Genomic DNA, 13,867 nt, shown 5'->3' on the forward strand with positions numbered 1-13,867 from the left:
AAGACGACAATGAAATACAGTCTCACACCACAGAGACTGGCACACATCTAAAAGAATAAGAACAACCAGTGCTGGCGCAAATGTGGGGAGAAAGAGTCTCTCCTTCATTGTTGGTGGGAATGCCAACTGGTCCAGCTATTTTTGAAAACAATATGGATATTCATCAAAAAATTAGAAATTGAGCTCCCATTTGAGAGTATAATTGAACAATTCCACTTCTGGGAATATACCCTGGGGACCCAAAAACACACAATAGAAACACCATCTTCACCCCTATGTTCACTGATGCACTAATTAATCTATTTCTGTATATGATTTAAAAATCTCTTCTTCCATTTCATAGGTTGCCATTCAATTTTTTGTGCAGAAATGTTTCAACTTAACATAATTTCACTTATTATTTTGTTGCTTTTGTTGCCTGTTCTTTGAGTATCAAGTCCAAAAACTTATTGCCAGGACAAATATAAATATGTGCTTCCTTTTTTGTGGATAAGAATAGCACTTCTAGGTGTTTAACAATGTCAGGTCTTACCTTTAATTTTTAATCCATTTTAAATTCATTTTTGTCAGTGGGTTAGAGGTTCCACTTTGTGATTTGGCAGGTGAATATAAAGTTTTTCCAATATCATTGATTGAATTTTTTCTATTTATTTTTTCTATTTTCTTGGCTCTTTTATTGCAAATTAACTGCCTATGTAAATAATCTGATTATGTGCTCTCAATTATACTCCATTAATTTGTGTGTCTGTTTTCATTCTAATACTATACTGTTTTAATGCTATAGATTGGTAGTTAGAAGTCAGGGAGATTGCTATTTTCATTCTTCTCTTTACCCAAAGCAATATACAGATTCAATACAAATCGTATCAAAATTCCAGTGACATTCTTCAAGGATATAGAAAAAATTTCTGAAATTTGTGGAAACACAAAATACCTAAATGACATAGAATCCTCCAACTGTCTAAATAAAACATAATTGTGACTCTACCATACCAAAACTTACCAGATGTTGTATTGTTTTCAAATAGTTTATGAACAAGTTTGTCAAAATCATTTGTCACTTTTGCAGGAGACTCAGGATTATAATTTAAATATGTTAGTATGTCATCTTCATGTTCATCCTCACGTGTTAAAGTGCCTCCAAATGCCCAAGTATAAGCAAAAACAAAGATCTTTTGAATCAATATTTTTTCTTTTTCCTGGTTTTTCTCTAGATACCATTTACTTTCAGCAGCAGGTAAACTGTATATGGAAAAATTAAAGTTAAATATTTTAGAAGACATTTTAGTAATTTATTTCAAAATCATACCAACTTTAAATGAAAATTATATTGTTATTATTATTATTAATAAGTATTAACATAAGTTTTAAAGTAAATGTATAAGTCTCCTTTGACAATTGGTGCAAATTATAAACTGATACCTTTTTAATTATTGCCATATGTGTAAGATACTTGTAGTCAACCTTTATTTCATTTATTTGGTTCACAAGATTTACTTTTAGGTTCATTTATTGACTAATAGTTTACCTGTCTTTGAGAGAGGAATTGATAATTTTCTATCCTACGTAGAAAAGACATAAATTAAAAGTCATTCACCGTTTGTTCCTCTCAACCAGGTCCCAAAGGTTGATTTAGTTCAACCTCACTCAAACTAGGCAGTGTGAATCTGGCACACTTAAAAATTAGCCTAATTTTGAATTTTAATGAAATTAAACCACATAGGTCAAATTCATTCATTTCTCAAAATTTATCAGTTTTTAATAATGTATCATTATCTATGCAATTCACACAACAGGCTTCAAAATTTGGTACTCTTGTGTTAGATATAGAAAGATTCTAGCTAAACTGGAATTAAATTAAGTGGATTTTATGTTATGAAGTCGCAAAAGTATTGACTTATTGATAGATAATTAATCCTGTGTTTATTTGAGTGTTAGGAAGCTTATAAGTCAATATTTCTGCTGAATTTATAAAACTCACCCCTTCATAATCTTGAATCTGATTTTTGATGACTCAGAAGTTGCTTCATCAGATACATAACTCTTCAAATCACCATCTTAAGAAGAAAAAATATATTTCCCCCATATTAACAATGAATCTGAAACTTAGCTGATAAATTGGTAAATTTTAACCTAATTTTCATCTTTTCAGTTTGTGAATTGACAAAGGAAAATATATTTGCTGAAGTAAACTACAGTTTAATTATGGAAAACTACAGTTTCTAGAATTAGCTCATTTGATCCAAATGGAAGTTGGCTACTCTAAGCAAAAAAACAAACAAAAAAACAGAATGATCCTGCAATTGTCACAACTAATTTTCATTTATTTGTATACATACTGCTCTTATACATTTTATCCTGGCAAGTTTTATAAACTTCTTCCAAAACAACTTTTGTAAATTTTTTAAAATATTCAGATACCCCATCCAAAAGTGGTGCACATTACAAACGAAATAAATAGGACCTAATGAGGGATAACATTAAAAAAGAAAGCTGAAAGCTTTGAAGTAAAAAATTAATCCAAACAAGCAGGTGCTCCTTAGATAGACTGTACCTGTCTTTCACCCACCTGTCATCACAACTTTTGTTTGTCATCTATTCATAGAAGAACACAAAAGTGGGTGATTATTCATTCTTCCTTTTAGCTTATTTTTCTTTTATGATGTTCATTTTCTTTATGCTAAAATTAATTGTATGCCTTTTGTACAACATGATTCTTTTGTTCTTGTAGAACATCTGATGCATAAAACATTAAAGAAACCCGGGCTCTCTATCATTTTAAAAAATTTAAAGCCCATTTTTATGTCTTAAAAATTTATTGCAATATAATTTTGTTGTAACAAATTTTGCAAAATTCTTCAACTGATAAAATTTCCATTTTATGATTATAAATAATTCTTCTATAAATAAAGTTCTATGTGCATAAATCTTTGTACATTTATTTGACTGTTTCTTCATGAAAATTTCCAGAATAACAAATATAGCAAAACTGTATGAATAGTTTTAGTATCTATTTGCCAAGTTTTCTGCCAAGAAAAGTTGAATCAATTTCTCTATCAGATAGCTTCTGACAGTGTATGCTATGGCACATTATAGATTAGCAGTGGGATTTCTCCATTCAAATAATTTTATTTTGTGCTAAGATTGTCACTGTTTTATTAACCAGCAAACAGATTCCTGGTCCCTCTTGTGATACTCCCTTACAGGCACACAGATATCTTGGGTAATCCAAAACTTGAATGTGGATGCGTAACTTCAAAACTTGTGTTTTTAATCAAGATTGAGCACGGGGATAAGGTAATTTCAGAATATAAAAGGGGCCAAGATTGCTTATCGTCCCCTCAAAACCACTAATTTTGTGGGATTTTCCCAAAGCTCGGTTAAATACCTTCTCCTGAAAGGTATGGGTTCCTAGCAGTAAACTTTCCAGTAATAGGGTTCAGTTGAAAAATGAAACAACCTTTGGTAGCCCGGCAAGCTATCAAGAGTATCCCGCACGCACGGCAGAGCCTGCCAAGCTACCCGTGGTGTATTTGATATGCCAAAAACAATAACAAGTTTCACAATAGAAACGTTACTTATGCCCGCTCGAGCAAATCGATGAACAACAGGACGACAGTTCATCAGTGCATATATTTATTTATGTCCTTAGACCATTTAAAATTGCGTTATTTTGGTTTTTATTTTGTTGTTGTGTTTTGATTGATGTTGCTTAGCTATTGAGTTACAGAAGTACTTTATATATTCTAAGTATTAATGCTTCTAGTTAATGCAGTCTCTAACTGTGGTGTAGCATGGTAATTGGAAATAGGAAGGACAACAGTGCACTGAAAGCTGTGACAAGGTGAGAAAAGGGCAAACCCAGTCTCCCCTACTTTATATCTCATTCCTGGTATCCTATTCTCCTTATTGCTACTTTAACTTTCTTATTATCCTAGGAATTTCTCACAATTTCTCTTAGTTTGATGGATCAAACTTGGGTTTTAGCTATAGAGTTGTGAAGCAGCACTGATTTGCCATCTTATCTAACATAGATTTAGTCTTAGAATGTAGTCATTCTAATTCTAGAGACCATGCCTTTAGCTCTAATACTATGGGTTTGTCCTCATATGAAAATAGAATGTTCATTTTAGGAATGATTTGATAGGCTGTTTTGGGGTCTAGAAACACTAAATGTATAACCATTGATTTATATGGAAATATTTTGACCTTCCATACCAAATAAGAATGAATGACTTTCTCCCCCCCCGCAACTTTATTTAACTATTGTGGTATACAAAATTGTGAATAATACAGTTGTTTTGGGCATTCAGTTTTTCAACACCAATCCTACCAGTGTGACCTTGCCTCCACTATTCTCCCCAATCCCCCTTAAACTCAACTATAAATAACTTTGTAAGTCATGGTGCTTTAATAATTAAAAAAACATTTATTTTATAGTAAACAGAAAGTAATACTTGCCATTTAATAGCTATTGTAACAGTAACATGGCTGAGGGGCCTGGGAAAACTCACCTACTTCAAAGTCTCCAATTTCACAAATGGATTCAAAGAAAGCATCAAGAATTCTGCAGAGAGTTTTCACAATCGTTAGGTCTGGTACAGAAAATGGCTGAAATTTCTGATGCCTCTTTATAAACTGTAGTCCATCTGTGATACTACTTTTAATCAGGACTTCAACATAATCCACTCCTGGTCCACTCAAAATTTTAGAAATTCTCAAAAGCCATGATTTAACATAAGGCTCCCATCCTAGGTCACCAGGATCCTAACAATAAAAAGTACAGGACAATCTTATGTATATAAATAGATACCACATCTACCAATGTTATGTTATTTCTTTGCTTCACCATTGATCCCTACCAAATATGATTTAAGAGTCATCATTTTTTAAAGGATGTGTGATCAAAACCAGTTTATATAACTGTTCTAACATGAATGATTTGTAGTTTAACCATGTTATTTTAAGACCATAAACAATTAGGCAATTATCTGTAAGAAAATGTATTGAGGCTATGTGTGTCGTGGGGGAGGGAACTGCTTATCCAGAAGACCAGCATTATACTTAGCCTTATTACACTGAGATAAGTAGACTAGAACATAGGGTTGATCATGACAAATAGTTTTATGTATAATGCACACTTACCATTTGCTATGTTGTCTCTCTCCTTAATACTGACCTGGTGATACATTTCACAAGTTGTAAAAAAGAGACATAAATGTGTATAAAAAGTTTTCAGGACACTTTTAATTTTGTTGTAAAAAATAATGCACACCAGCAGTAATTGTTACTCACAATTATTTTTGAAATATACTGATATTTGATGTGATGAGCATTATTCATAACAGTAGTAATTACATTTGTATTTATTTCTGAGTTAGGAAGATTTACCAGACACAAACATATCTATCTAGACCCGATAGATAATGACTAATAGTTTCAATGCCACATTTTCTTTGTTAAAAAACATGTTTTTGAAAACTTACCATATAGACCATACCACATTGGCTGAGAATGGAAGGGCTGGCTTGAGAGAGATTGTCCACTTCAAAAATCACTCTTATTTTTTCAGTTAAAGTTATTCTCTCACCATTTGCTAGGCACAATGTTCTAGTGTCATCTAGCATAGAGTTTATATTTTCTATCCAAGAAGTATCCACTGGACCATCAAAGATAATCCATTGCCAATCAGTGTCTAGAGAGAAAAATATATAATATGTAGCTAACAATAATCTGTCTTATTTCGTTAGAAGATTTCCAGTTTATTTGGAAATAGTAATTAACAATGATAGCCTGAAAAGCATGCAATCTGTTAGTTTTTAAAGATGAATAGCTAGTCATAAAGTATAAATGTTTAAACATGATTTAAATATTTTAGATTGCTATAATGTATCCTTAACTCTTGGGTAAAAGAAAAATCCATGAAGTTATCATTCATGTAATATGGTAAAATATTTTTATATAATGTAAAATCTTTTTCATAATGCTTTATGAGTTGTTTCATTCCTTGTGGGTATAATTTTTCAATATTATACTCTGCAAAACAGGTAAGAAAGATAGATTTTGAAGAAAGAATAAAATTGAAACATTTCACATTGGTAATCCATTTACTCATCTTTCCAAACTTAACATTTACTGCCTTATATTATAAAATCTATTGTTCTGGACAAGAGAGTTATAAATTGGTCACTATGGATAGAAAATCTCCTACTCTTTTGTCTCCTCTTTTTAGTTCCCTTTCCCTCCTACCCAGTGGTGTTCAGGGGTTAGTCCTGGTTCTATGCTTAGGAATCAACCCTGGCAATGCTTGGGGTAGAATATGCAGTGCCAGGGATCGAACTTGGGTCACCTGCAAGCAAGGAAGCTACCATAGAAGCTTCCAACCAATCTCTATGTCCCTGTGGAGGAAATTTATTTTGCTCAGTCACTGTACTATCCCAAACAATACCAAAAATGTGACATGCAAAACATTCTAGTAATTAATAGAATTAATTACTAGAACTAATTAACTAGAATTAACTAGAATTAAAAGTGTCTAGTTAAAACTAGAATTAAAAGTGTCTAGTTAAAAAAATTTAACTAGAATTAAAAGTGTCTTTCAGAATCTAGAACACATTTAGTAGATGGTGATATGGTTCAACCTGCAATAGTGAGAGCAATGACTGGGGCTTCTGCAGTAAACTGGCAGTGCCTTTTGGAGGATCTTTGCTCTATACATGCTATTTCCTTAGCACATAACAACATGGCATGTAATTGTATTTAATTTTAGATTAAAATGATTGGGTTGTATGATTTTACCAAAGAATGGAAAGATTTTCTGAAGTCCTACTACTGAAACAATACTATTATAGGTTGCCACACAGGATTTATTACCATCTTTAATATCTTTTTGGTTCTTGTAGGATATTAATGATCACTGATTAAGTAAAAATAAGCCACAGCATTTCCTTAACATAATTACATACTGTAATATGTGATAATACTATACACATTTTAAATAAACACATGAGAAAACTGAAATACAAAGAACACATGAGAGAAGTTGAAATATGAAGAATCATTAATATTTTGAAGCTACAAATAAAACTCATATTAGTCTACTCTGACTTCTAGATAAATTAAACTTTATTAAATTCAATACTAATACTTACCCTGAGTTTCTGAAAAAATAACTTCTTTCTCTATCTCACTCATAAAAATATTATCATCAATATCTTTTGTATAGGAGTCACCAAGATTGAAAACCTAAAATATGCAATTATTTAAAAGTTTTTATTTGATCACAGTTTATTATAGATTTATAGCTGTAAATGAGAAAATTCTCAAATAAACAATACAATCTTACACTTAAAGCAGGTGGTGAATAAGGAACTACCAGAACTAGGTCAGACAGAAGGAAAAAATAATAAAAATTAGAACAAAATAAAAGAAAAAAACAAAAGATCATACAAAATATTTTTATATGCTGGAAACTTCTATTACATGCTTTTAAATATATCTAAAATATAGCTTTTATTATATTATAAATCATGTATCTAAATAAAAATTGATAAGATCAATAAAGTCAAGAGTTGGTACTTAGAAAGGATCAAAAAAATTGATAACTACACTGTTAGGCTCAATTTGATAAAACATAGGCCAGAGAGATAGCACAAGGCCTTATGGTGCTTTTCCTGCATGCAGCCAATCTAGGTTTGAGGACACTAGGGAATGGAGACACATCCCCTGCTCATGGATCGCAAGGATTGACATTGTCAAAATGGCAATACTCCCCAAAGCACTATACAGATTCAATGTGGTCCCTATAAGGATACCCATGACATTTTTCAGAGAAATAGACAAAACACTCCCGAAATTCATATGGAACAATAAACCCCCACAAATAGCTAAAGCAATTCTTGGGGGCGGGGGGAAGATGGGTGGCATCAGCTTCCCCAGACTTCAAACTGTACTACAAAGCAGTAGTAATTAAAACAGCATGAATTGGAATAGAAACAGATGCATAAACCAATGGAATAGAGTTGAATATTCTGACACAGACTCTCAAATATATGATCACTTAATCTTTGACAAAGGAGTAAGAAATATAAAGTGGAGCAAGGAAGCCTCTTCAACAAATGGATCTGGGCAAATTGGACAGTTATATGCAAAATAAATGAACTCAGGCCCTTGTCTAACACCATGCACAAAAGTTATAACAAAATGGATTAAAGACCCAACATCAGACCTGAATTCATAAGGTACATGGAGGAAAATGTAGTCAAAACCCTTCATGAGATTGAAGCTAACGTCATGTTAAAGGATGAAACACCACTGACCAAGCAAGTGGAAACAAATATAAACAAATGGGACTACATTAAACTCAGAAGCTTCTACACCTCAAAAGAAACAGTGGCCAAAATATAGAGAGAGCCCATGGAATGGGAAACTTTATTTACTCAATACCCATCAGATAAGGGCTTAATACACAGGATATACAAGTCAATGATTAAACTTAATAGAAACAAACAAACTTCCAGCCTCATCAGGAAATGAGGAGAAGAAATGAGCAGAAACTCCCTCAAAAAAGAAATACAAATGGTCAAAAGGCACATGAAAAATTGCTCTGCATTGCTAATCATCAGGGTGATGCAAATAAAAAAACCCAATGAGATATCATCTTACATCACAGAGACTGAAACACAACAAGAAGAACAAGAACAACCGGTACTGGCATGGATGCTGGGAGAAAGGGACTCTCCTTAATTGTTGGTGGGAATCCCAACTGGTCCAGCCTTTTTTGAAAACAATATGGGCATTCCTCAAAAACTATAAATTGAGCTTCCATATAACCCAGCAATACCACTTTTGTAAATATATCCCAAGGGTGCAAAAAAGCACAGTAGAAATAACATCTGCACCTGTATGTTCACTGTAGCACTGTTCACAATAGCCAGAACCTGGAAACAACCCCAGTGCTCGAGAACAGATGACTGGTTAAAGAAACCTTGGTACATCTACACAATGGAATACTATGCAGCTGTTAGAAAAGATGAAGTCATGAAATTTGCTTATAAAAGGATGGACATGGAGATTATCATGCTAAGTGAAATAAGTCAGAAGGAAAGGGACAGACATAGAATGACTGCACTCATTAAAAATTAAAAAAATTTTATTAAAGAATCACTGTGATATAGTTACAAATTTATAAAATTTTGTGTTTGCATTTCACTCATATAGTGATCGTTTACCCATCCCTCCACCAGTGTCCATTCACCTCCACCAATGATCCCAGTATCCCTCTCATCACCCCCACCCCATCCCCCACCACCCCACCCTGCCTCTCTGGCAGGGCATTCCCCTTTGTTCTCTCTCCTTTTGGGTGTTATAGTTTGCAATAGAGGTATTAAGTGGCCATCATGTTTGGTCTATAGTCTACTTTTAGCTTGCATCTTCCAACCCAAATGGGTCCTCCCGACATCCTCTACTTGGTGTTCCCTTCTCTATCTGAGCTGCCTTTTCCCCTAGCATGTGAGGCCAGTTTCCAAGCTGTGGAGCAGACCTCCTAATCCTTATCTCTACAACTCTTGGGTGTTAGTCTCCCACTATGTTATTTTATATTCCACAGATGAGTGCAATCTTTCTATGTCTGTCCCTCTCTTTTTGACTCATTTCACTTAACATGATACCTTCCATGTAGAACCACTTATATACAAATTTCATGACTTCATCTTTTCTAACAGCTGCATAGTATTCCATTGTGTAGATGTACCAAAGTTTCTTTAACCAGTCATCTGTTTTTGGGGACTGCATTCATTTGGGGAATATAAAATAATATAGGATGAGACTGACACTCAAGGGCAGTAGAGACAAGGGTCAGGAGGATTGCTTCATGGTTGGAAACTTGCATCATGTGCTGGGGGAGAAGAAAGTTGGGATAGAAAAGATACCACAAAGTCAATGATGGTTGGAGGGATCGCTTAGGATGGGAGGTGTGCTGAAAGTAGACAAAGGACTGAAAAAGATGGCCTCTCAGTATCTGTATTGCAAACTATAATGCCCCAAAGTAGAGGGAGAGTTAAAAGGAAAGTGCCTGCCATAGAGGCAGTGGTGGGGTGGGGTGGGGTGAGGGTGGTGGGAGGGATACTGGGGACATTGGTGGCATTGGTGGTGGAAAATGTACACTGGTGGAGGATGGGTATTCAAACATTGTATCACTGAAACACAATTATGAAAGCTTTGTAACTGTATCTCCAGTGATTCAATTAAAAAAAAAAGAATACCAGAGGAATCATGCTTCCTGGCTTCAAATTATGCTACAAACAACAAAACAAATATAGTATTGGAACCAAAATGGACAATTAAAACATAGGGCAATAGGTCTGAATAGATCTAACAAAACACACATAGAGAGGTCCCATTGCACATAAAGAAGGATGAGCATTACTTATTATCATGGAAAAGCAAATTAAAACCCAATGAGGTATCACCTTGTTTCAATTAGAATAGCCTACAGCAGAAAGGAGACACATTGTGGCAAGGATGTTGAATTCTTGTCCACTGCTGGTGGGAAATTAAGTTAGAGCACCCACTATAAAATAATACTGATATTCCTTAAAAGTTAAATGGGAAAAAGTATCGTTCTGTTACATTACTCCTAAGCAATTTTCTGAAGGAAGGATAATTTACTTAGACTATAGTAAGGTTAGTTTGCTTGCTTGCTTTTTGAAGCCTGTGTTCTCTCTTAAACCCATCTCTCTTTCCTTCCATCTCTCTAAATTTCTTTGTATTTTGCTTCACTTCCCCCACCAAAAACTAGTACAACATAGTATATTCAGATGGGCAATAAGTGAAAAATCAGCAATGGAACCCAAGTTAAAAATCATTAAATGGCAGTTGGATAGCTGAAAGGGCTTGTGCACATGCTAAAGGCCTGGATGCAATCCTCAGCAGTACGTCCCCAGGCCATGCACTGTCTGCCTGTGCGACGCCCCCAAAACAAAAATAAGGTAAGCAAAAGGAAGGTAAAAACAAAAATAAGGCAAAATAAAAACATTTTATATTGTTTCATTTCTTTCTTATAAAGAAGAAATGAAACAATATAAAATGAAGACATAAAAATTACAAATCATTATAAAGCAATAGCCATAACTATATATTTTTGCATCAATGATAAAATTAAACAAATTAGCTATGAAATTCTAAAAGAAAATGTTGGCAAAGGAGGATTAGCACTTCTGGATGTTAAAACCCATTATAAAGCTATCATAGTTAAAATTGTTATTTAAATGAAGAAGCACAATACAAAATGCATAAGATGGGGAGATGACTCAAAGGGCAAAAGCATTTGTGTATCAAAAAAAATTAAAGTGCATGCCTTACACGTGGGAGGCCCAGGTTTAATCCTAGCACCACGTGACCCACTAAGCAGCTCAGAAGTAGTCTCTGAGCACTGCTGGTTGTGGTCTCAAAGCAAAGAAACAAGGCAAAAAAGACTTATTTACATATTTATATTTATGATCATTTTGTCTAGTGGGAAAGAGATGAATGTTCAAATGTCAAAGCAGTGCTCAATCTAAGAAAAATTTAATTAATAATTTACACAAAACAAATCATAGAAATGTATAGTTTGAATTTGTTGTGCATTTGTTATTAAACAACTACCTTAAAGAATTGACAAAAATTAAAGTATATAGAAGAATGTATTGATAAACTTACTTTTATGAAATTTGAAAAATTCATAAAATTACAGATAACCAATATTTATTTTTAAGATAGAAAATATTCCTATAAAGTAAGTCAAATAAAATTTTAATTGTTTTGAGATAAACTGTTGAGTTGATTGATAAAGCAAGGAGATGTCTAGTTAAATATTTAAACATGTTTTTCTAAAAATTCTTTTCAAAATGCTCTACAGGGAGATGCAAATCAAAACAACAATGAGATATCATCTACCCCACAGGGACTGGCACATATCCAGAAGAACAAGAGCAACCAGTGTTGGTGTGGATGTGAGGAGTAAGGGGCTCTCATTCATTGTTGGTGGGAATAACGAGTGGTCCAGTCTTTTTTGGAAAACAATATGAACATTTCTCAAAAAACTAGAAATTGAGCTCCCATTTGATCCAGCAATACCACTTTTGTGAATATACCCTGAGGCCCAAAAGCACAGAGTAGAAATGCCATTTAAATATCCATGCTCATTGCAGCACTATTCACAATAGCCAGAATCTGGAAACAAACCTGGATGCCCAAGAACAAAGATGACTGGGTAAAGAAACTATGGTTCATCCACACAATGGAATACTACACAGCCATTAGGAAAAGTGAAGTCATGCAATTTGTTTATAAATGGATGGACATGGAGAGTACCATCCTCTGTGAAATGAGTCAGAAGGAGAGGGGCAGATTAGAATGACTACATTCATTTGTGGGATATAAAAAATAATATATAGTATGAAACTAATATCCAGGGCCAGGGAAAACAGGGGACAGGAGGACTGGTCAATGGCTGGATGCTTGCTACAAGAGTATCTAGGGACGAATGGCCATTAGGATAGAGAAGGGACCAGTATGACAATGAGAAATGATCATTTTGGATAGGAACTGAATGTTGAAAGTCTGTAAAGGGCATAACTGATAATGTCTCATATCTGTATTGCAAACCATAATGCCCAAAAGAAGAGAGAGAGAGTGAGTATGAGAGAGAGAGAGACCCAGAGAGACAGAGAAAGACAGGGGAGAGAGAGTTATAGAGGAGAGAGACATGGAGAGAAGGAGAGAAACAGAGAGGAGAGAGAGAGAGAGAGAGAGAGAGAGAGAGAGAGAGAGAGAGAGAGAGAGAGAGAGAGAGAGAGAGAGAGAGAGAGAGAGAGAGAGAAGAAAAGTGCCTGCCTGCCATAGAGGCAAGTGGGGGATGGGGTAGTGAAGGGAGACTGGGGATATTGGTCATGGGAAATGCACACTGGTGAAGAGATGAATGTTAGAACATTTCATGATTGAAATATCACTGTGATTTAATTAAAAATAAAGTGAAATACCTTTTGGAACCTGCTGCGGAGCCAGCACGATGGAAGAGCCCAAGGAAGCGCCCTTGGACTCTAAGCTGCCCACTGAACTAATTCCGGCACGGGACCAGAGACCTCACGGCGCTGAAACAGTGGGAGCCGGGCATCCCCCAATTCCTCTAACCTCTCTCTTTCTCTCAACTCCTTCTGAACAGAGCGCAGGACCCGCGGTTTTCCTGAGCGCAAAATGGAAATGCTGAGCGGGCTGAAAGAGGATGTGCGCGCCTATGGGAGGCCCCAGGGGGCGGGGGCAGTGACCCCCGCCCACCGCAATAGATACTTAAACCCACCTCCCCCACGTGTGCCTCCTTTTGGAACCTGCTGCGGAGCCAGCATGATGGAAGAGCCCAAGGAAGCGCCCTTGGACTCTAAGCTGCCCACTGAACTAATTCCGGCACGGGACCAGAGACCTCACGGCGCTGAAACAGTGGGAGCCGGGCATCCCCCAATTCCTCTAACCTCTCTCTCTCTCAACTCCGAGTCTCTCTCTAGATTTCTCCATCTTATGAGCACCATATAAGGGTAAAAGTTTGTAGTGATGTTATTTCTGGTTGTACTTTCCCTGGACTTTATACACAAACCCAAAACCGCGCGGCCTAATGTCATCTTAGCATTAGCAATATGTAATGGTTCCTCTTTAACAGGTCGGACTTTTGTGGGAGATCCTATCAAGAATAGTCTGTTGCTGAAATATTGAAGGCAATCAAAGTGGTAGCCATCTCTCTAGACTGAACTAAGCTATATCCCCACACCGGCTGAGAAGAAATACCCTTCTTTCTCGGGAAGAAGCGCGGCATGGTGTCAAACATAGTGTGATGTCC

At 35.3% G+C, this 13,867-nt stretch overlaps 1 protein-coding gene across 1 annotated transcript in view; it reads right to left on the reverse strand.

Moving 5' to 3' along the window:
• The window catches only part of DNAH14 (dynein axonemal heavy chain 14), a 311,036-nt gene that overhangs the window by 173,883 nt on the left and 123,286 nt on the right, over positions 1-13,867 (reverse strand). Inside the window, 5 exon segments of the mRNA XM_055117878.1 lie at positions 1,004-1,242; positions 1,982-2,057; positions 4,515-4,767; positions 5,487-5,695; positions 7,152-7,245. Of these exon segments, the coding sequence (XP_054973853.1) occupies positions 1,004-1,242; positions 1,982-2,057; positions 4,515-4,767; positions 5,487-5,695; positions 7,152-7,245 (871 nt within the window).

Source organism: Sorex araneus, chromosome 9 (genome assembly GCF_027595985.1).
Source record: "Sorex araneus isolate mSorAra2 chromosome 9, mSorAra2.pri, whole genome shotgun sequence".
NCBI classification, from domain to species: Eukaryota; Metazoa; Chordata; class Mammalia; order Eulipotyphla; family Soricidae; genus Sorex; species Sorex araneus.